The sequence below is a fragment of the Lagenorhynchus albirostris genome, chromosome 10, assembly GCF_949774975.1.
Source record: "Lagenorhynchus albirostris chromosome 10, mLagAlb1.1, whole genome shotgun sequence".
Taxonomy (NCBI): Eukaryota; Metazoa; Chordata; class Mammalia; order Artiodactyla; family Delphinidae; genus Lagenorhynchus; species Lagenorhynchus albirostris.
In genome coordinates this window covers 40,144,353-40,168,919 of record NC_083104.1, presented here as the reverse complement: position 1 = coordinate 40,168,919, position 24,567 = coordinate 40,144,353, and the positions used below count along the sequence as shown (strand labels likewise).

General features: G+C 40.5%; 1 protein-coding gene and 1 pseudogene across 4 annotated transcripts in view; one reads left to right on the top strand and one right to left on the bottom strand.

The window, feature by feature from the left end:
• The window catches only part of SMARCC1 (SWI/SNF related, matrix associated, actin dependent regulator of chromatin subfamily c member 1), a 181,286-nt gene extending 163,120 nt beyond the window's left edge, over window positions 1–18,166 (bottom strand). For all 4 annotated transcript variants that reach the window (XM_060162096.1, XM_060162097.1, XM_060162098.1 and 1 more), the window contains exons 1-2: window positions 17,972–18,166; window positions 9,863–9,982 (exon numbers count right to left, since the gene is read on the bottom strand). In XM_060162096.1, coding sequence (XP_060018079.1) covers window positions 9,863–9,982; window positions 17,972–18,166 — 315 coding nt within the window. The remainder of the gene's footprint in view (window positions 1–9,862; window positions 9,983–17,971) is intronic.
• On the top strand, window positions 2,867–2,964 carry LOC132528349 (U6 spliceosomal RNA; annotated as a pseudogene).
• Window positions 18,167–24,567: the final 6,401 nt, after the last annotated feature.

The following is a 24,567-nucleotide window of genomic DNA, read 5'->3' as shown; positions in this document are numbered from 1 at the left end:
AATCTTGGTCTTTTCCTCCCCCTTTCCAGAAAGTCCTAGAATTTAGCATGATCTTGGCAAAACAATACCATTCTCAGATACAGATAATAAAATACTTAAACCTGTAGGGACCATAATGTTCACTGATTCCTAGTTTTCTAATGCTTCTTTGCCACAGAACACTTTCAGGAGTAGAAAGCTCAAAAAGAAGTCTATCAGGAAAAACTGTTCAAAGTGAAAAATTTGAAGACAACAGATTCCTCTTAGACCTGCCCATTTATTCCTGCCACTCAGGTACTCTGAAGGGAACAATTATAAAACCAAGGATCAGATCCAACTCCTTTTTCTAACAACTCTAAGCCCTTTCTTATTAACTTTCTTTTCCCTAAAATTTATTTAGCACAAAGCATGGTTTATTGACTCAAATAAAGGAAACAGATCATTGAAGTGACAGTCCTCAAACTCCCATCCTTTCCTCTACACCAGACTGACCAAGTTCATGAGAATTCCTGCCATGAAGTCAGTCACGCTTAATGGGTAGCAATTCCAAAGTATCAGTGAGAGACAGCCTACAGACTGTGACTTGTTTAAAATGTCCCAAAATTGTACTACCCAGTTCAATCACATGACCTTATTATTAGAACTGGCTTTGACAACAAATTTTACCCTGAAGTATTCATTACATTCCACCAAAGATAGATATAAAAACCCTATATACGTTCCTATGACAATTTGAAAATCAATTCCAAAAATTTTAATGATAGTCCCTTGAAACTATGTGTATCAATCTCCACAACATATTTCCTTTTGAAGAGTAATAATCATTTCACTGAGTTCTGATAGTTGCTTTAAAATCAGTCAGTACTGTGCTTTACATTTTTGTAGATATTTTAAGAAAAGCTTAATTTCAGAAAGTAAATACGGTTCGGTTCTCTAGCTTATTTTTTTTAAAGAGCCTTCCACTCTCCCTGTCTTTGAGACAGTTACTAACATCACAGCAAAGGTACATCAACCAATAAATATATACTAAACACTTGCAGTGAGTAAGAAGGTAAAGCAAGTCTTATCAATGTTCAACTGAAAACTCTGGCTTTAATTCAAAGGGCACTACAGCATTCTGTTAGTTCTCAGGTTCACAGCTCATTTACACAAAATACACTATGTCTGGAACATAAGTTGAAGAGAAACAAGAAGACATCGCTCTTTGGGACCTTCCTTAAGAACTGGATTTGAGTGCTTCCCTGGTGGCGCAGTGGTTGAGAGTCCGCCTGCCGATGCAGGGGACACGGGCTCGTGCCCCGGTCCAGGAGAATCCCACATGCCGCGGAGCGGTTGGGTCCGTGAGCCACGGCCGCTGAGCCTGTGCGTCTGGAGCCTGTGCTCCGCAACGGGAGAGGCCACAGCAGTGACAGGCCCGCGCACCGCAAAGAAGTATAATAAATGTTTAAATAATATGTATGCCTTACATGTACATTTTTACTTTTACCAAAACCACTTTTGCTACACAAGTCAGCAAACTACTTTTTATGTCTTAAAGTACTACATACTACTTCTAATTTCTCAAAGAGCTTTCATTATCACACATCATGTGATTCTAACAACTATGCCATGGGATCAGTAGGGCAAGGAACACGTTCCCAGAAATGGTACTACAGGTCGAAGTGCCTTCACACAAGGTTGCAGAGTGGTAGGATATGGCTATTTAATTCCTAAGCTCAGGGCTCTTCCCATAACACCTGGCTCAAGAAACTATTTGGAGATTCGGTATCTTACATTATTTCAATTTAAGAAATGAATGAGGGCTTCCCTGGTGGTGCAGTGGTTAAGAATCTGCCTGCCAATGCAGGGGACACAGGTTCAATCCATGGTCTGGGAAGATCCCACATGCCATGGAGCAACTAAGCCCACGTGCCACAACTACTGAGCCTGCAAGCCACAACTACTGAGTCCATGTGCCACAAATACTTAAGTCCACAATCCTAGAGCCTGTGCTCCGCAACAAGAGAAGCCACCGCAATGAGAAGCTTGAGCGCCTCAACGAAGAGTAGCCCCTGCTTGCCACAACTAGAGAAAGCCCATGCGCAGCAATGAAGACCCAACATAGCTAAAGACAAATAAAATAAATACATTTATTAAAAAAAAAAAAGAAAAGAAATGAATAAGAGGGCTTCCGTGGTGGCACAGTGGTTAAGAATCCACCTGCCTATGCAGGGGACGCAGGTTCGAGTCCTGGTCCGGGAAGATCCCACATGCCGCGGAGTAACTCAGCCCATGTGCCACAACTATTAAGTGTGCACTCTAGAGCCCACAAGCCACAACTACTGAGCCCACACGCCACAACTACTGAAGCCCACGCACCTAGAGCCCATGCTCTGCAACAAAGAGAAGCCACCGCAATGAGAAGCCCGCGCACCGCAATGAAGAGTAGCCCCCACTCGCCACAACTAGAGAAAGCCCACATGCAGCAACAAAGACCCAATGCAACCAAAAATAAATAAATTAAATTAAATTTAAAAAAAATGAATGAGGGACCTCCCTGGTGGTCCAGTAGTTAAAAATCCACCTTCCAATGCAGAGGACGCAGGTTCAATCCCTGTTGGGGGAACTAAGATCCCACATGCCACAGGGCAACTAAGCCCGTGCGCCACAACTATTGAGCCCACGCCTCAAGGAGACATCCCACGTGCCGCAACTAAAACCCGGCACAGCCCAAAAAATAAAGTTAATTTTTAAAAAAAAGAAATGAATGAGCTTTATTTTAGGCAAAATCAACTGGTTTTAAAGTCTATCAAGACTTCTGACTGAAGTCGTATTAAAGACAACCATATTTTAGTGCTGATCTCCAAAACCCATAATAATGCTTAAAAATAAATTTACAGGAGTGCTTGCTGCGGCAGCACATACTAAAATCGGAACAGTACAGAGAAGATTAGCATGGCCCCTGCACAAGGATGACTCGCAATTTGTGAAGTGTTCCATATCTTGGGGGGGTTAGCAGATGTAAGCTTTTATATATAGAATGGATAAACAACAAGGTCAGAGAACTATATTCAGTAGCACAGAGAACTATATTCAATATCCCAGGATAAGTCATAACAGAAAATATAAAAAAAGAATATATGTGTGCATAACTGAATCACTTTGTTGTACAACAGTAATTAACAAATTGTAAATCAACTATACCTCAATAAAAAACATAAAGTAAAATGAAATTTTATTCTTTTTTTTAAAGTATTTATTTTGGCTGTGCTGGGTCTTTGTTGCTGCGCACAGGCTTTCTCTAGTTGCGGTGAGCGGGGGCTACTCTTTGTTGCGATGCGCAGGCTTCTCATTGCAGTGGCTTCTCATTGCAGTGGCTTCTCTTGTTGTGGAGCACAGGCTCTAGGCACGCAGGCTTCAGTAGTTGTAGCACGCGGGCTCAGTACTTGTGGCGCACAGGCTTAGTTGCTCCACGGCATTTGGGATCCTCCTGGACCAGGGCTCAAACCCGTGTCCCCTGCATTGGCAGGCGGACACTTAACCACTGCGCCACCAGTGAAGTCCCCTTATGATCTATTTTAAAAGGCAGAATACAACCCATGCACCTATGGTCAATTAAGACATGACGAAAGAGGCAAGGATACACACTAATTATCAGAGAGATGCAGATCAAAACTGCAATGACGTATTACCTAACCCCAGTCAGAACGGCCATCATCAAAAAGTCTACAAACAGGGCTTCCCTGGTGGCGCAGTGGTTGAGAGTCCGCCTGCCGATGCAGGGGACATGGGTTCGTGCCCTGGTCCGGGAGGATCCCACATGCCGTGGAGTGGCTAGGCCCGTGAGCCACGGCCGCTGGGCCTGTGCGTCCGGAGCCTGTGCTCCGCAACGGGAGAGGCCACAACAGTGAGAGGCCTGCATAGGCAAAAGAAAAAAAAAGTCTACAAACAATAAATACCGGAGAGGATGTGGAGAAAACAGAGCCCTCCTACACTGTTGGTGGGAATGTAAATTGGTACAGCCACTACAGAGAACAGCATGGAGGTTCCTTAAAAAACTAAAATTAGAACCACCACATGATACAGCAATCCCACTCCTGTGTATATATCCAAAGAAAACCATAATTCAAAAAGATATATGGGGCTTCCCTGGTGGCACAGTGGTTGGGAATCTGCCTGCCAATGCAGAGGACACAGGTTCGAGCCCTGGTCTGGGAAGATTCCACATGCCGCGGAGCAACTAAGCCCGTGAACCACAACTACTGAGCCTGCACATCTGGAGCCTGTGCTCCGCAACGGGAGAGGCTGCAAAAGTGAGAGGCCCGCGCACCACGATGAAGAGTGGCCCCCGCTCGCCGCAACTGGAGAAAGCCCTCACACAGAAACGAAGACCCAACACAGCCAAAAATAAATAAATAAATTTATTAAAAAAAAAAAAAGATATATGAACTCCAATGTTCACTGCAGCACTATTTACAATAACCAAGACATGGAAGCAACTTAATATCCATTGACAGGTGGATGGATAAATAAAATATAGTATATATATACAACGGAATATTACTTACCTATAAAAAAAGAACGAAATCATGCCATTTGCAGCAATGTGGATGGACCTAGAGATTTTCATACTGAGTGAAGTCAGACAGAGAAAGACAAATATCATATGATATCACTCATGTGCAATCTAATTTAAAAAAATGATATAGGGGGCTTCCCTGGTGGTGCAGTGGTTGAGAGTCCACCTGCCGATGCAGGGGACACGGGTTCGTGCCCCGGTCCGAGAAGATCCCACATGCCGCGGAGCGGCTGGGCCCGTGAGCCATGGCTGCTGAGCCTGTGCTCCGCAACGGGAGAGGCCACAACAGTGAGAGGCCCGCGAACCGCAAAAAAAAAAATGATATAGGGACTTCCCTGGTGGTCCAGTGACTAAGACCCTGCGCTCCCAGTGCATGGGGCCCAGGTTCGATACCTGGCTGGGGAAAAAGATCCCACATGCATGCCACAACTAAGAGTTCTCATGCTGCAACTAAGAAGTCCACATGCCACAACTAAAGATCCCACATGCCGCAATGAAAATCCTGCGTGCCGCAGCTAAGACCTGGGGCAACCAAAATGAATAAATAAATAAATAAAATAAAATAACATTTAAAAATGATATAAATGAACTTAAAATAGATAACCAGCAAGGACCTACTGTATAGCAGTGGGAACTCCACTCAATTTTCTATAATAACCTACATGGGAAAAGAATCTGAAAAAGAATGAATATATATATATGTGTGTATATATATATATATATATATATACACACACACACACACACACACATATATATAACTGAATCACTATGCTGTACAACTGAAACTAACACAACATTGTAAATCAACTATACCGTAATAAAATTTTTTAAATAAATAAATAAAATATAAATTAAAAAGTAGAATACAAAATTGTCTATAGTCTATATGCCTGTAGTTACAATTATGTTTGTGTTATGCATGCAAATGTACTAAGTCTTCAAGGGATTATGGAATAACAACAATTTTTACTTGTGGAGGTAAAAAATATTTCAATTCATATTATGTTTGCCTATGCAATATATTTTTAGCCTTACAAAGTACTTTTTTCCCCTAAATCTTTCTAACTTCTCAATTAGCACTAGATAGAACCTACTCTATGTTGAGCCAGCTGTTTAATATCCAATATGACTTAGTAAGTTAGTACATAAAGTTCCATTTTGATTTTTAAAAAATCGAAAAACAAACAGCCCAAACAGTGAACTCCTACACCAGTCCAGTTTATTCAGGAAAAAAAGCTTTTTAAGGTAAATAGCTTACATGTTTCACTAAAACATTCTCTGCTTTATTGTCTCTCTCCTCCATTTTTGTTTTACACCATTACACATTATATCAATCCCTTTCATTTTGAAAAAAGCTAAACACTATTCTGAGAAAAAGAAGTACATCTGGTACCACTGGCACTAAGTCATGAATTATTTTTAATTCTGGTTTATTCCTAAAAATATTCTTCTCTAATCTTTAAAATCTGGAAAAACAATAATGGTTTACTTCCCTGGAGTTAAATATTCCACAAATAAAGTCCCTTGTAAATACTATTTTTTAAGACACTCATACAATCCTAATTAGAAATACCAAAAACACAATGTGAATCACCTTACATATAATACTTCATATAAAGCTACATGTAAATTTTATTCTAAATGATTTTATACTTGATAAAATATAATCTGTATTATATTACAGTGTTTTAAATGATGAAAACTTCAACCAGTTCCTGATTTGATAACTCTAATCCAGTTGATAATATAAGAGAACAGGAAATAAACACTCAAGTATTTGGAGGTAAAGGAACATGGAGCTTTCAAATGATTCAGAATAATATGCCCAAACATGTAGAGAAAAAGACAATGATAAAGCAAATGTGGTTAAATGCTAAAAATTGGGGATTCTAAATGAAAGTGAAAGTTCTTTATACTATTCTTGCAAATTTTTACTTTCAATTAATTTTAAGTTACCCAAAAACCTCAATTGGTCACATAGTTCAGAAAATGAAATATGCCGATTATCCAGTAGAGTAGTTCCCATTTATTAAAAAATGAGCAAGTACCTCCAATATCTAACAATGTATTTATAAATTATATGCATGTACTTACTATAATACCAATATACTACAAATATATATAACTTAAATCACATATTAAGAAATAGGTATTTTGAAAGCATTAGCTAAAAAATAATTAAAATAAAAGGAATGATCTTGCTCTGCAAATGTGAATTCAACCAGTACCCAGTAATTCCCAAATCTCTTCCTCTAATTCAATCTGTTCTCTTGAACTCCAGATCTCATTTCCAACTACCTATAGGGATTTCTAAACCTGAGGTACCTACAGGAGAGCCAACCTCAACACAGACTAAACTGAGTACCTTTCTCCAGAAACCTGCTTTTATACTCTAGCTTCCACCTTAGTGAGAAAGCAATCTGCTCAGTGGAGTCATCCCAGTCAATTCTTTCTTATTTCAGCCCCACAACCCACCCTTCCCACACACACAAAAAAAAAGTCACAGAGTTCTACCCCCTTGCTGTGCTTCCTAATCACTTTCAAGATAAAAGCCACACTTCTAACACAGTAAACCTGTCATTTTATGACTGATTCTGGCCCATATTTCTGCCTACTGTCCCTCAGTTCTAGCCCTGTTGAACTATTTGCAACTACATTAAAAGCCTTTAGGCTTTTATATGTTGCTATCACTGCCTGAAAATTCAATCTTCCAGCATGTCCCTAAAGAACCCATACTCTACTTTCAGGACTCAGTTCAAATGTCCTTTCCCTTGGAAAACATTTCCTGAGATGAGGAAAGTCAAAGGCTCTATTCATATAGGTCACTAGAGGGTAAGTAAGCTCCCTGAAGACAAACAATACACTGCATTACTCCTTGAATTCTCAGAACTTGGCACATAGTCAAATGCTAAATATTTGCTGAACTCAAATCAGTGAGGAAGGGACTTCCCTGGCAGTCCAGTGGTTAAGAATCCACCTTCCAATGCAGGGGACGTGGGTTCGACCCCTGGTTGGGGAACTAAGATCCCACATGCCACAGGGCAACCAAGCCCGTGTGCTGCAACTACTGAGCCCACATGCCACAACTAGAGAGAAGCCCCCGCACCGCAAGGAAGAGCCCGCGTGCTGCAACTAAGACGCAACTAAGTCAAAAATAAATAAATAAATAAATATTTTTAAAAATAAAATAAAAGCAGTATAAAAACAAACATTATTAAAAAAAAAACAAAAAACCTTCACGTTCCAATGCAGAGGGTGTGAGTTCAATCCCTGGTCAGGGAGCTAAGATCCCACATGCCTCATGGCCAAAAAAAACAAAATATAAAACAGAAGTAATATTGTAACAAATTCAACAAAGACTTTAAAAATGGTCCACATCAGGGCTTCCCTGGTGGCAAAGTGGTTAAGAATCTGCCTGCCAATGCAGGGGACACAGGTTCGAGCCCTGGTCTGGGAAGTTCCCACATGCCACGGAGCAACTAAGCCTACACACCACAAATACTGAGCCCGTGCCACAACTACTGAAGCCCACACGCCTAGAGCCCATGCTCTGCAACAAAGAGTAGCCCCTGCTCACCCCAACTAGAGAAAAGCTCACACACAGCAACGAAGACCCAACACAGCCAAAAATAAAATAAATTTAACAAAAAAAGATCCACATCAAAAAAAAATCTTAAAAAAAAAATCGTGCAGAAAAGCAGCACCCTTTAATAAATGTTGTTGGGTTAACCAGATGATCATATGGAAAAACTGCTTTTTTTTTTTGTGAGCACTGGATCCACTGCTCACAATGAATACCAAGATAAATTCTAAATGGATAACAGAGTTACATGTAAAAAATGACACCTACAAATAGTGTAGAAATTTGTTCTTCTACAAATACTAGAAGAACACATGGCTGAAATCCTTTATCACCTACAAGTGGAGAAAGCTTCCCAACGTGATTAAAAAAAAAACATCCATATATTTGACTTAATGAAAATAAATGTCTGGATAGCAAAAATACCGTAAGTGAAACGAACAGATTTACTGCAATATCAGTAAAACAATATTTTTTATTCTCAATTGTATCTGAGAAATCAGTGAGTTATTAAAACTAAAAGTTTAGTGATGAAATAAGAACACACAAATCGGAAGCTTTTGAGATTTATAAAAAGGTCTACCAATAACAAATTCAGTAGAGGCAACAACCAGCAGACTGGAAACTACAAAAACCCGAATCAGAGAAATGGAAGACAAAAATTATGGGAAAATATAGGACGGATAGTTCCCGGAAATCTAGTATTTGTACAATCAGAGTTCAAAAATATAAAGAAATACAGGATGGCAGAGAAGACTAACAGACTGAATGCTCCCTGAGCTAAAGAAACATAATTGAGTCTTCAGATCGTGATTTACGATAACTAGACTTATTTATGAATTTTAAAGATCAGTATTAAAAAGGGGGAAATCAGGGACTTCCCTGGTGGCGCAGTGGTTAAGAATCCGCCTGCCAGTGCAGGGGACATGGGTTCGAGCCCCAGTCCGGGAAGATTCCACATGCCGTGGAGCACCTAAGCCCGTGCGCCACAACTACTGAGCCTGCGCTCTAGAGCTGGCGAGCCATAACTACTGAGCCTGCATGCCACGACTACTGAGGTCCACACACCTAGAGCCCATGCTCCGCAACGAGAAGCCACTGCAACGAGAAGCCTGCGCATCACGATGAAGAGTGGCCCCCACTCGCCGCAACTAGAGAAAGCCCACGCATAGCAACGAAGACCCAACACAGCCATAAATAAATAACTAAATAAATTTCAAAAATTAAAAAAAAGGGGGATATCAACAAGTAACATCAGATTTTTCTGTACAAAATCAAATGTGGAAATAAGGCATAACCCAATATTTCTATACCAAGCCAAACTTTCAGTTAAAATACCAACTGCAAGGAGAACAGAATCATATTCTCACATAAGCTCAGAAGAATCCCACCTACAAAATATAATAAGATTCCAAGAAACAACATTCTAGCCACAAGAACTGAAACAGGAGAAAAAAACGGAAAAGACTTAGTACAGTAAAGACAATAAGGAAACTACAACAGTAAAATGTTAACAGTTAAGTCTAGGTAATAATTGTTGTGATGTTTAATGCAAATTTTAAATGACTCCTGAAAGAGATGCTTCCTACAGTTCAAAAGCAAGTGTTCTATAGCTAAAATTTTGTAGCGATTCCTCCTTTTTCCTATTCTATAGGATAGCAGCAGCAAAATAAAGAGCTGTAGGCTGCACCCAAGAGTACAGAAACTGAAGATGTCCCAGTGTGATAAGCTGATGTACTTACAGGGAGTTTGGTGAAGGCCGGGTTGGTGACATGTTTCCCAAAGGCATCTTCCTGGAACTGGAGAAGCTGTACCACCAGCCCAGCCAGTGTTTTATTGGTAGGAGCATCCGCATGAACATACTGCAAGATAAAGACAGAGACTCAAAAACTGGGGCAACTGTTCAGAAGACAATGGAAGACAATGTTAGCTTACTTCCCAGTACCTAAGTACTGGCCTGGTGGCAGATTTTTAAGTGTCTGAGACACTTACATAAACAAATACTGGGAGCCGTGGGGAGGGATAGATAACATGTCCTTTCAGTTAACAGATCTTAAGAATGAGAAATACTATGCCCAAGAAACCAAACCCAAGTGTCATTCTCATCTGCACCCGGACCTAAATTAGATGGTGAGATCCTGGACCTCAAACTTGAGCCTGATGCTACTGAATTGGCCTAAAAGTTTGTTCGGGTTTTCCCATAAGATGTAACAGAAAAACCCGAACGAACTTTCTGGCCAACCTAATATAATGGAATGAGACATACTGGCCACTATATTTCGCATGTGGCCAGAGAGCCAACTGTGTACAGTTTTTCAAACAAGTCCACAAATTCTTTGATACTCCTCTCAACAAGAGGTGGGGATCTATGGCCCTCCTATGTTGAATCAGGACCATCCTCAGTGACTCGCTTAAAACCATTAGAATGCAACAGAAGTGATGCTGTGTGACTTCTGAAGATAAATCAAAAAAGATCATGCAGCTTCCATATAGTTCTTTTGGGACACCCACCTCTGGAGCCCTGAACAATGAAGTCCAACCACCCTGACATCACCATACTGAGGAAGCCCAGGCTACACTGAGAGGCCACATGGAGAGTCCCCAGCTGCTGTTCAGAAGACTGACAGCACAACCACCAGACACATGAGTAAAGATGATTCCAGGTGATTGTGGCCCCCAGCTGTCAGGTCACTGCCAATCATCAAACATCCCCAGTCAAGGCCCCAGACACCACTGAGCAGAGATAATTGGCCCTACTGTGCCCATCCAAATTCCAGACACACAGGAACTCTAAGCATAATAACATGACTGTTTTTATGCATTAAAAAAAATACATGTGTGGGCACTTAAAAATGGTTAGGATGGTAAATTTTATAAGATTTTTACCACAATAAAATTTTTTTTAAAACAAATGTACACGAAAAGTTATCCATGCTAATGTGAATAATGTCAAGAAGGCCAAATTCGTGGTAGACAGACAGCAAGCGAGCATTACAGCAAGGAAAGATAAAGGGTACATGACAGGGAAAGCATAAATTACTGAGTTCAATTAAATGTAAAAACTTAACTTAGTATTAAGCATTCACTATCACTTTGAAAAGCCATCATTAATTTTTTTTTTAACCTCCAATTTTGATCAGGAAAAAACATCTATACTTCCTTCCATAAAAAAACTAAAGTTTTCTTCCTGGAAAGAACCTCTTTCCCAGTACCACCCAACATTTCAAGATAATGTTTCTCTTGCAATAAATAATGTCTCAGTGATACATATACAGCAAAATATCAGCTACAGAGTCCACCATTAATTACTATGCCTTAAGTTGACTGGCTCTCAAGATGTGCTACTGTCAATCAAAGACAGAGCATAATATAAAAGGGCAATTCTTAAAGCTTAGTATCCTCGCAAATTTTTATTTGTTCAGGTATGTTAGCTTTCCACTCTAAATAGAGCAGCCAGCATGCAGTTACTTTGCTGAAGAATAGTATTTTGTTGGAATACTTTATTTTTATTTTTTTTAATTTTATTTATTTTTGGCTGCACTGGGTCTTCGTTGCTGTGTCCAGGCTTTCTCTAGTTGGGGTGAGTGGGGTTTCTCATTGTCGAGGTTTCTCTTGTTGCGGAGCATAGGCTCTAGGCACACGGGCTTCAGTAGTTGCTGCATGCGGGCTCAGCAGTTGCAGCACGCGGGCTCAGCAGTTGTGGCTGGAGGGCTCTAGAGCACAGGCTCAGTAGTTGTGGCACACAGACTTAGTTGCTCTGCGGCATGTGGAATCTTCCCGGACCAGGGCACAAACCCGTGTCCCCTGCACTGGCAGGCGGATTCTTAACCACTGCACCACCAGGGAGTCCGGAATGCTTTATTTTACATGAAATCCCCGAGACCAAAGGTTGGTAAAATCCAGTCTACTGCCTGTTTCTGTGTGGCCCACAAGCTAAGAATGGTTTTTACATTTTTTAAATGGCTGGGAAAAAATTAAAAGAAAAATAATATTTCATGACACATGAATATAACATAAAATTCAAATGTCAGTGTCCATAAATAAAGTTTTATCAACACAGCACACTCATTCATTTGCACATTGTCTATGGCTGCTTTCCTGCAAGAGCAGAGTTGAGCAGTGCAGCTGAGACTGCATGGCCCGCAAAGCCTCAATATTTACTCTTGATCTTTATAGAAAAAGTCTGTCTATCCCTGTTGTACACTACTCCTTTTTATCCTTACAGATAGCTTCCTTTTATTTAATTTAAAGGTGTCCTGTAAAAACACATTTCCTTAAGGCCACAAAGTGAAACAAATATGTCAGACATGAGCCAAAAACTGGAAACAAGTTTCATACAATTAAGCACATAAGATGTCAATTCTGTTAGTCTAAAATAATGGTTCTCTTAATTCAATAAGTCAGGCCCAAGAATCTGCATTTCTAACAAGTTCCCACGTGACACTATGTGACTGGGAACTACACTTTAAGAACCATTGGACTTTAAAAAAAAAATCCACTTCAAATATTATCATATATTTCAGTTAAAGAACACATTTTATTATAATTTAGAAGTTAAAAACCAGGTAAGCAATTTTTTCTTTTCTTTTTTTTTTTGCGGTATGCGGGCCTCTCATTGTTGTAGCCTCTCCCGTTGCGGAGCACAGGCTCCAGACGTGCAGGCTCAGTGGCCATGGCTCCCGGGCCCAGCCGCTCCGCAGCATGTGGGATCTTCCCGGACCGGGGCACAAACCCACGTCCCCTGCATTGGCAGGCGGACTCTCAACCACTGCGCCACCAGGGAAGCCCCCAGGTAAGCAATTTTTAAATGTTAAAAACTTCTCACAATTCCCCTTTCCTACAATGCCAATTCCCATAAAAACCAAGTTTACTTCTCTGAGGACTATGAACTTTCAAGTGAAAATTTAACATCAGATTTTTTTTCCAATTTACTCAACATAGTAAATCTTTAATAAGTAATACTCAATTTTGAAAGTAATCAGTAATACTCAACATAGTATAACCTTTAATAAAGAATAAACTCTTCAAGTCTAACCCACAGAACTGGCACAATACGTTGTACATACCCACAAGATAACTTTATAATCTTTAATAAGTACAAGCTTCTCAAAGGAATCACATAAAGTACTGCAAGTTTTTCCACACATGGTAAAGCAACGTGAAAAATTAATAACCGTAACTTTTTATTTTTCATATACCTGCAGACAACTGAACAGCGCCAAATCCTAAACCTGAAAGACACCATTTGGAGGAAGGTTGTTCAGCAAAAAACAAACCAACCTTCCAAGCAAAAAGTAATTTTTAATGACTTATATACATAGCTTTGTATATATTCTAAACTTCACTACTATCTACACGCTTCATTTATTGTCATTAAGAATGAGAAAGATTTCATGTGGACAGCCCTACAGTTTCAGAATAAAGATGGCCAGGTTCAAAGCCCAATCAAAATGATTATCTTAGGTATTTTAAGATCCAATTTTTAAACTACAGAACATTTTTAACTCCATTTACTTTCTCCAAATCACCCACAAAAATGATCAAACATTAAAATGTATGCAAGAGATGACATTTTTAACTAATAAATTGAATCTGACATTAATTAATGTCAGATTCATACCGTCTCAAAAGGCAGTCAATGTACGACTATAAGATTTTAAATCGACTTTTAAAAATTTCTAAGAGTAACATTCTGTTTAACCAGTAAGAATGAAGCAGGGGGACCAAATGATACATGGCAAAAGTATCACTACCACCTCAAATTTATATAATCCTACCTTCAAAGACTATCTCATTTGATTCGAACAACTGTCTGTGGGAGTCACAGTCTTACTCCCAACTTACAAATGAAAAATTAAAACATGGAAATCAAGTCATCTGCTCAATGACACCAATTAGCAGCCAAGAGTACTGAACTAACGTCTTCCAAACTAACGTAATGCTCATTCCACTATCCCATACAGACATAAATTCATTTCAACTGCTTCCAAAAATCTCACCTAAACATAAAAAGTTCTTAATAGCTTTCAAAATAATGAATCCTGATTAAAGGGAAAAAAATTTAATAATTATATAGACTACTTCAGTCATAAAAATTTTATCTTTTGATCAAAAAAAAGTTCAACAGAATGTTTTACTTAAGACAACAAAAATTTTTTTAGTCTCAAAGTATTTTGATTAAGAAAGTTAGGAGGATATGTTTGGAAAGTTGTTATCAATAAATCTGCTTTATATTCCCTGTGACATTAATATAGTATCAAAAGTTTAACTTATCCGTAAACAATTCTATTGTAGCAGATGTCCCATCTGGAAAAAAGAAAAGTCTTAAACTGTTAAATACTTTATATAAAGGGCACTGAAATGCCTTCCTTGGGCAATCTACTCTATTTTAGTAATCCTCGTTAAATCCAAAGCATCTTTATTTAAATCATCCTAAAATCTTAAATCTTATTTCAGGGGTAAGCCAAACTTCGGGAAGAAACTTACCTGGGAACTCAGTGGCTTATAGATATACTTCACCTTCACAAGGTTTTATCATCTGAAAATCACTCTGAACTATGGATAGCAATATATCTTTCAAAGTTAGGATGAAAGATATGCACCCAGTAATACAAAGCAGGCAGCTTAGGTAGATAAACAAGCTTCCACACTGCTAGTGGACTGAAAACGCAACCTCAGGCAAACAGTTAATCTCTCTGTGCTTCAGCTTCCACGTACCTAAAGTGGTCACCTCCTCTGGACTCCTTTGGCTAGTTGAAGCTCATCCCAGTCAAAAAGTATTCACTCTCCTTTCTGTACTGCTAAGCCAAATGGATCAACAAAGCCTAAAAAAACAGGTTTCTATACTAGTTAATCTATTCATTAATGGAACAAATATTTACTGAGCACCTCCTATAGGCATTCAGAAGACAAAAACAATACAAAGAAGTTCATTTTTAATTTGAAATCACCTGGGTTTTATAAGTAGGTGCCTATGTCTATCTTTTCCACAACACTGTGAGTTCCTTCAAGAGAGGGATTATGTGCAGCCAAAAAAAAAAAAGGCAGAGGGGGGGGTTGGAGACAGGCAGATCTTTGAATTCCAAATTTGCTACTCCTAACTGTAATTCTTAGAGAAGTTACTTAAATCTCCACCCTCAGGCGTCTCTCATGTGGAAAATGAAGTAAATAATATCTATCATTCAGGACTGCTGTGAGGATTTAAGTGACTTATGTTTTAAATGCCTGGGTAAGGTGGATGTTCAGTTGTTCACTGAGTGCATACATAAACCCATCAATAAAAATGCTACTATCAATGTCATGTTTATTTCATTTATTTGCTGAGATTTATGAATTTGAAAACACACTATTAAATGCAACAGAAAAGTTTAGTTAAATCTTATCAATGTGTATACCAGGTAGAGATATATCCTGTACAGAGGAAGCAAAGAACCTTCTGGTAAATATTTTCACCACACCAACACCACTCTCAGAGGCTGATAGGATTCTGACTGTCAGGCCCAAGGGATATACAATTCTTAATCTGAGTAGGCCCAAGAAACACACTCTAGCTTTATGAAACTCTGAGAGGTCAAACCTAACTTTAATTTTGTCTTTAAGGCCTCAGGCACACTGAGCCAACATTAGCCTACTGTCTTCAACACTTTGGGACAAATCCTGCAATCAGCCTCACAGCCAGTTCCTCACCCACCCAAACAAACCTCTTAAAGATTATCCAAGCCTAAAGCTGCCCTCTTAAAATTGGGCACAAATAGATGCAGAGTTTGGAGAGGTAGAAATTACTATTACTGTACTTCCCTTTTTCTTTTCCCTTCCTTGCTATCCAAAGGAATATTCCTCCTATTTCTCTTTGTTAAAGCTACACTGATAAAGTCATACAAGATTATATGTCAATTATATCTCAATAAAACTGGGGTATAAAATCCAGACTGGGGGGAAAAATACATTAAGGTATATTAATTTAAGACCCAAAGTACTGGCTGAAGGGCACATGATAAACAATACTTTAATAATATAAATATATTCAACTCCCTTAGCTACTACCAGAAGCTCTACTGCCAACACCAAAAAAGTGACCAATTTCCCATTGTACAAGGGAAAACAATATTCTTGTTTACCTACATGTAAATGAGAAAAAGCTACAATCCCAAATGTGACTGCAAAATTTCAGGGGGGGGAAAAGTCAAAGAATCAAAAAATATATTGTAAATAAAAATATATACCGCTTCTCACTTCCTAAAACCTCAGATAAGGAATGGTCATTTCTGAGAGTACCACAATGGAACGCAAAAGCACCCAAGATCCCTGTCCATGCCTAACAACTTCCAAAAGCTGATAGGCTCCACTGCGCTGTACACCCCAAATGAGTAGGTTCCTAGACTATCTTTTCATTCATTCCAACAAATATTTACTAAGCAACTACTAAGAGCAAGGCAATGAGGATCAAACACGTTCCGGGACACGTTGTAGTGAACAGGCCTAACAAGGTCCTTGCCCCAGGGTTATGGTCCACAACGGGGGAAGTAGAGAACTGAAAAGGGTGTTCCGGAAATTTGGGGGCAGAGTATTTTTGGCAGTCTGCGTCCTTACACCTTCTAAGGGAGTCATTCCTAAATAGTTACATAAAGGGGACGCTAAAAAAACATTTGTTATAAACAAGAGGCTAACTTACAACTTTTAATACCACTGACTCAGCGGAACTTACATTCCAAAGGTAGAGCAAACAGGTAAATAAAAATAATCTCAAAAAGTGGTATGGGGCTTCCCTGGTGGCGCAGTGGTTGAGAGTCCGCCTGCCGATGCAGGGGACACGGGTTCGTGTCCCAGTCCGGGAAGATACCATATGCCGCGGAGCGGCTAGGCCCGTGAGCCATGGCCGCTGAGCCTGCGCGTCCGGAGCCTGTGCTCCGCAACGGGAGAGGCCACAGCAGTGAGAGGCCCGCGTACCGCAAAAAAAAAAAAAAAAGTGGTATGAAAACAAAGGTGATATGAAGCGGGGTGATCTAACATGAATGGGGTTCTCAGGGAAGGCCTCACATTAGCCACAAGTGAACATTAACTCTTGCACTCCCACTATACATAACCAGAAGTAGTGAAGTAAAAGCCGTCACTGTTTTTTTTTTTTTGCGGTACGCGGGCCTCTCACTGCTGTGGCCTCTCCCGTTGCGGAGCACAGGCTCCGGACGCGCAGGCTCAGCGGCCATGGCTCACGGGCCTAGCCGCCCCGCGGCACGTGGGATCTTCCCGGACCGGGTCACGAACCCGTGTCCCCTGCATCGGCAGGCGGACTCTCAACCACTGCGCCACCAGGGAAGCCCAAAGCCTTCATTTTTTAATATTAGTTCTCATGAATACTGTAATTCATTATATTTAACCTGCTGTAACCAACGTCCGAATACAATCGTCCATAGTCCGTCTTTAGCATATCAACAGCAGATAGTAAAACCTTCGTCACCTCACTTGACTTTGAAGACTAGTCTCTAAACAAAACTTGCCGCTTTTACCCCTCTGGCTCCGACAGTTTTAACAATCATAGCTCACACACCTCAAGCAGCCAACAAAAGAGGAAGATTCACACTCTCCGGGTCGCTGAGCTCGACCTGCTCCTGCAGGAGCAAGCGGGGGCTTTTGCCCGGGGTGCGTGGGCTCCCAAGAGCGGAGCTCGGAGGACCAGTGGAGTACCGTGCGCGCGGACGCCGAGAGCGCACCGCGGGGGCGTGGCGGGCCCTGCGCCTGCCTTTGTTGTCCCTCGTGGCGCGCGGGGGGAGGGGCGGCCAGAAGCCCGCGAGGCCAGTCGCCGCCCCCGACCCCCGTCTCGTGGCCTTCCGGCCCCTACGAGCGCGCGAACCCACCTTCTTGTAGTGCTTGCCCAGCCAGACCCGCACGGAATCCAGCTGGGACACCGTCTCCGGGCTCTCCCAAAACTTGCTGGTCGGGCCCCCGTCCTTCCGTCGATAAACTGCCAGGCCCGCGGCCGCCGCCGCGCCTCCCAGACCCGCAGTGCCCGCCGTCGCCCCCAGCCCGCCGCTGCCCGCCGCCGCGGCCATCGTCGCCGTACGTCGTCCCCACAGCCCTGCCCGCCCGCCCCGCCCCGGCCCTCGCGGCGTTCCTCGTTCGCACGCGCGCGCGCAGCCGCCACCTCCGCCTCCCGGCACCGCCCAGTCAGCCCCCTTCCGGCGCGGAGAGCCGGCCCCGCCCCTTCTCGGGACCGGCGCCTAAGTGACGAGAGCACGCCCATACGCATGCGCAACACTCTCTCTGGGCGGGCCTAGGACGAGCTCATCCCCCCGCCTCTTCCGCCAGGCTGTAGGACAGTTCACAGTCTCCGCCCCCCAGCTTCGGCTTGTTAGTGTGTGGCTGTTTCCCGGATACCTGCGTCGAATCGTTATGCAATCTTCTACTGCACGGAGGTTCTGTGTTATCGTCGGCCACCGCCGGGGAGAAAAGGGCTGGCGTGAGATGTTCCGAGAGGAGAACCCGTTTAGGGTGTCGCCTGCTGGCGGAGGAACCCACACGCCGGGTGGGAATCTGCGCCTGCCTCGCTTGCCCTCAGACCTAGTGACCCTGTCGTACTTTGTAAACAACCATTTGGGACCACCACCCCTTGCAACAGCTGATCCCCTCTGTCACTCAGGCGCTTTCAAATCATAACTTAAATGTACTTCAGAAAAGTGATCCCTGACCATGCAATCTTGAACAATCATACTCACTCGACATTGTTGGCGTAACACTCACCATGACCTGGTATTTTTCTTATTTTCTTATTGAATACTTTCCACATAAATTGCATGAGAGCCTAGTCTTGACTTGTTCGCAGGTGTACCCTCAGTGCTGAGAACAGTACCTGTTGTCTAACAGATGTTCAATAAATATTTGATGAATGAGTGAATGACCTACAGGGAGGCAGAAGGCAAATAATTTTAAATTATTAACGAAATATGATTGGCCATTATGGGGTTTTGAACTTAATGCTATCTAACCCCTGAACAGCAAGTGACTAATTGCTTGTGAGTTTTTAAGAATGAAGACACTGTGATCAGGGAGGATAGGAGATTTCAAACGCGTGAAAAAACTGGAACAAAGTCTTTAAAGTGTGAAAGCATACTTGGTGAAATTCCTTAAGCCCATGGAGTTGAAGCAGAGATGTTATTTGGGGTGGCAGTGAATTTGGAATATCCTGTAAGCATTAGAAAACCAGCTTTAACAGAGAGAATGACATGACCAGAATTATCGATTAGGAAGTAGCTACTGCAGCAGTGTGGATGATGGAGTAGAGGAAGAAAGGCTGGAGAAAAATGCATGGACAACGAAAGAAAAAATAAATTGGACTTCATCAAAATTAAAATCTTTTGTGCTTCAAAGTATACCGACAAGAAAATGAAAAAACCCACTGAATGAGAGAAAATATTTGCAAATTATATACCTGATAAGAGACATATCCAGAATATAGAAAGAACTCCTACAACTCAATAATGAAAAGAGCAAGAACCCATTTGACAAATTAACTAATAACCAAATGGAATAAACTTGATACAGCAAAATTATGGATGAATCTCACAGATATTATACTGAGTGAAATAAATCTTACCCAAAGGGATATACATAGTACGATTCAATATATATGAAGTTATAGAACAGGCTAAACTCCGAAGTATGGTTCCCTCTGGGGAGTGGAGGGGAAGGAGGGACATGAGGGTGTTTCCTGGGGTGATAATAAGTTGTACTTTGAAATAGATTTGCATTACACAGATGTATACCAATTATGGAATAGTAAAGAAAATTTATGCATTTTACTATAAATTTCCCCTCAAAAGAAAAGAACAGTAAACAAATACTGTTACTTATTCAAAATATGCATGCTAAAGTGGTTAGCGGTGAACTGTACCTTTCACACAGTTCTCCAAACTGCAAGCTAAATTCACATAGCAATCTATCAAAAAGTATTTTTATTGCTCAACAGGTGAAGAGTTGATTAGGTTTCTTCAATTTTGAGGCAAAGAAAAGAATTGGAAACTGTATGATTGATGCCAGTTGTTACAGTCATTAGCTTTCTTGGTTTCTGGGAAGGATACCAAAAGGCTTCTCTAAAATGTATCAAAGACTAGGGTTTAGCAAATATTTTCTATAAAGTGTCAGATAGCAAATGTTTTAGGCTTTCAGGCCATATGTTCTATGTCACAACTACTCAGCCCTACCATTGTAGCGCAAAAGCAGCTCTAGACAATACATAAATGAGTGAGCATGGCTGTGTTCCCAGTAAAATTTTATTTACAAAAACAGGTAGCAGGGGCTTCCCGGTAGCACAGTGCTTAAGAATCCGCCTGCCAGTGCAGGGGACACGGGTTCGAGCCCTGGTCGGGGAAGATCCCACATGCCGCGGAGCAACTAAGCCCGTGTGCCACAACTACTGAGCCTGCAGTCTAGAGCCCACGAGCCACAACTGAGCCCATGCGCCACAACCACTGAAGCGCACACACCTAGAGCCCGTGCTCCGCAACAAGAGAAGTCAGTGCAATGAGAATCCTGCGCACTGCAACGAAGAGTAGCCCCCGCTCAGCAATGAAGATCCAACACAGCCAAAAAAAAAAAAAAAAACAGGAGGCAGTTTCTGTTTGGGATGATGAAAATGTTTAAGAGATGGATAGTAGTAATGATTGCACAAGATTGTGACTGTACTTAATGTCACTGAATTGTGCACTTAAAAGTGGTTAAAATGGTAAATATTATTATATATTTTTTACCACACAAAAAAAAGCATATGTGGCAGGCCAGATTGGGCCTGTGCCATAGTTTGTTGACTCCTGACAAAGACTATTATACCTATTACCTTTAACTTAGAAGCATCTTGTTTAAATCAATTTACTCAGATCTGCTTGAGAAAATCACAATATTGCTTATTTCATTGAACTTTTACAATATTTTTGGTAAAATACTTTTATCACAAGGATTAGGTTTATTTTCAGCTAGACCTTAGAGCCAAACATTTAGCTTATTCAATTTATGGAAAATGTCTGTCATATAACCTAATTGACAAAGCCAGTCATTATTGTCAAATCAGCAAAAAAATTGTTTTTGTCAGAAAAAGTCTTACTTCATTTTTCAATTCATATAAAAGTGTTAATATTTAAGTCAAGGAATAATATCAAAGCTGCTGAGGAATAGATTCCATAACATTTTATTAGATGATTATTAAGAGCAGTCTGGTCAAGATTGAAATGATTTAGATCTAAAACAATGTATCCATTTTTATAAATTATAAAAAACAAGGTAATACACTTATTAAATCAGTTATCAAAAACCTCCCAACAGAGATTGGGATTGATATATATACACTAATATGTATAAAATAGATAACTAATAAGAACCCACTGTATAAAAAAATAAATAAAATAAAATTCAAAAAAAAACAAAAACAAACTTCCCAACAAAGAAAAGCCTAGACTTGATGGCTTCAATGGTGAATTCTACCAAATATTTAAAGAAGAACTAACATCAACCCTTCTCAAACTTTTCCCAAAAAACTGAAGGGAGGGAACACCTCTAGACTCTTTTCATGAATCCAGCATTACCCTGATCCCGAAACCAGACAAAGTCACTACAAGAAATATCACTTATGAATACTGATAAAAAATCCTCAACAAAATACTAGCAAACCAAATTCAGCAGTATATTACAAGGATTTTACACCAAAAGAGATTTATTCCTGGAATGCAAGGTGGTTCAGCATACAGAAATCAGTGTAGTACACTACATTAAGAAAATAAAGGGAAAAAACACATGATATCTCAATTGATGCAGAAGAATAATTTGACATAATTGAACACATTTCCACGATCTAAAAAAAACCTCAAAACTAGGAATAGAAGGAAACTATCTCACTATAATAACAGAAAAACCCACAACGAACATCATACTCAATGGTGAATGACAAAGTTTTCCTCTAAGATCAAGAGCAAGGCAGAGATGCGTGCTTTCACCACTTCTGTTCAACATAGTACTGGAAGTTCTAGCCAGAACAATTAGGCAAGGACAAAAAATAAAAAGCATCCAAATTGAAGGAAGAAGTAAGATATCTGTTTGCAGATGATATGATCTTATACATAGAAAGCCCTAAAAATTCTACAACAAAACTTGTATGACTAATACATGATTTCAGCAAAGTAGCAGGATGTAAAGCCAACACACAAAAATCAGTTGCATTTCTACATATTAATAATGAGCAATCTGAAAAGGAAATTACAACAATTTCATTTACAATAGCATCAAAAACAATAAAACACTTAGGAAGTAACCAAGGAAGTAAAATAATTGTACAATGAAAACTATAGAACATCAATGAAAGAAGTTAAACAAGACATAAATGAATGGAAACATATCCCTGTTCATGGATGGAAAACCTAATAACTTTAAAATGTCTACAATATGAAAAGAAATCTACAGATTCAATGCAAACTCTATCAAAATCCCAGGGATGTCTTTTGCAGAAATAGAAAAACCCATCCTAAACTTCATGTAGAATCTAAAATAAACAAACAAAACAAAACAAAAGTTTAAAAAAAAGAATAATTTTGGTGAACTCAACTTCCTGACTTCAAAACTCATCAAAACAGTGTGGTACTGGCATAAAGACAGACATAAAGATCAATGGAAAGGATAGAGAGCCCAGGAACAAACTTTTGTGTGTATGGTCAAACGATTTTTTTGACAAGGATGCCAAGACCGTGCAATGGGGAAAGGACAATCTTTTCAACAACTGGTGCTGGTTAAACTAGATAACTACATGCAAAAGAATGAAGTTGGACCCTTACCTCACACTGTATACAAAAATTAATTCACAATGGATCAAAAACCTCAATATAAGAGATGAAACTATAAAATTCTTAGGAGAAAACATAGGGCAAAAGCTTCATGACATTGGATTTGACAATTTTTTTTTTTTTTTTTTTTTGCGGTATGCGGGCCTCTCACTGCTGTGGCCTCTCCCGTTGCGGAGCACAGGCTCCGGACGCGCAGGCTCAGCGCCCATGGCTCACGGGCCCAGCCGCTCCGCGGCATGTGGGATCCTCCCGGACCGGGGCACGAACCCGTGTCACCTGCATCGGCAGGCGGACTCTCAACCACTGCGCCACCAGGGAAGCCCGACAATTATTTCTTGGATATGACACCAAAGACAATGATTTATTGGATGTGATATCAGAGGTGCAGGCAACAAAAGAAAAAGTAGACAAATTGGACTTAATGAAAATTTTAAAAATTTTGCATCAGGGGCATCCCTGGTGGCGCAGTGGTTGAGAGTCCGCCTGCCGATGCAGGGGACACGGGTTTGTGCCCCGGTCTGGGAAGATCCCACATGCCGCAGAGCGGCTGGGCCCGTGAGCCATGGCTGCTGAGCCTGCGCATCCGGAGCCTGTGCTCCGCAACGGGAGAGGTCACAACAGTGAGAGGCCCGCGTACCGCAAAAAAAAAAAAAAAAAATTTTGCATCAAAAGAATATCAACAGGGACTTCCCTGGTGGTCCAGAGGTTAAGACTCTGGGCTCCCAGTGCAGGAGACCTGGGTTCAATCCCTGGTCGGGGAACTAGATCTCGAATGCTGCATCTAAGAGCCCGCGTGCTACAACTAATAGATCCCTCATGCCCCAACCAAAGATCCCACGTGCCACAACTAAAGACACAGTGCACCCAAATAAATAAATAAGTAAATAAATAAATATTTTTTAAGAAAAGAATATCAACAGAGTAAAAAGGCAACCCAGAGAGAGGGAGAAATATTTGCAAATCATATAATGAAGGATTTATATCCAGAATACATCATGAACTCCTAAAACTCAGCAAGAACAAAAAAATTCAAAAATTGGCAAAGGATTTGATTAGACAGTTCTCCAAGGGAGATATGCAAATGGACAATAAGCACATGAAAAGGCGCTCAACATCTTTAGTGATCAGAGAAATGCAAATCAAAAGTATAATGATGTACCACCTTAACATTCATTAAGATGGCCACTATTAAAAAACCCCAGAAAATCATAAGTATGGACAAGGATGTGGAGAAATTGGAATGCTTGTGCACTGTTGGTGAGAATGTAAAATATTACACTCACTGTGGATGATTCCTCAGAAAATTAAGAATAGAATTACCATGTGATCCAGCAATTTTACTTCTTGATATATACCCAAAAAATTAAAAGCACGGTCTTAAAAAAATAAAAATAAAATAAAATAAAAGCAGGGTCTTGAAGAAATATTTGTACAACCACGTTCATAATAGCATTATTCACAGTAGCCAAAAGCCAAATATCCATCCACAGATGGATGAATAAGCAAAATATGATACATACAATGTAATATTATTCAGCTTTAAAAAGGAAGGTGATTCTGACATATGCTACAACATGGATAAACTTTGAAGATATTATACTAAATAAAATGACAGCAACAAAAAGACAAAT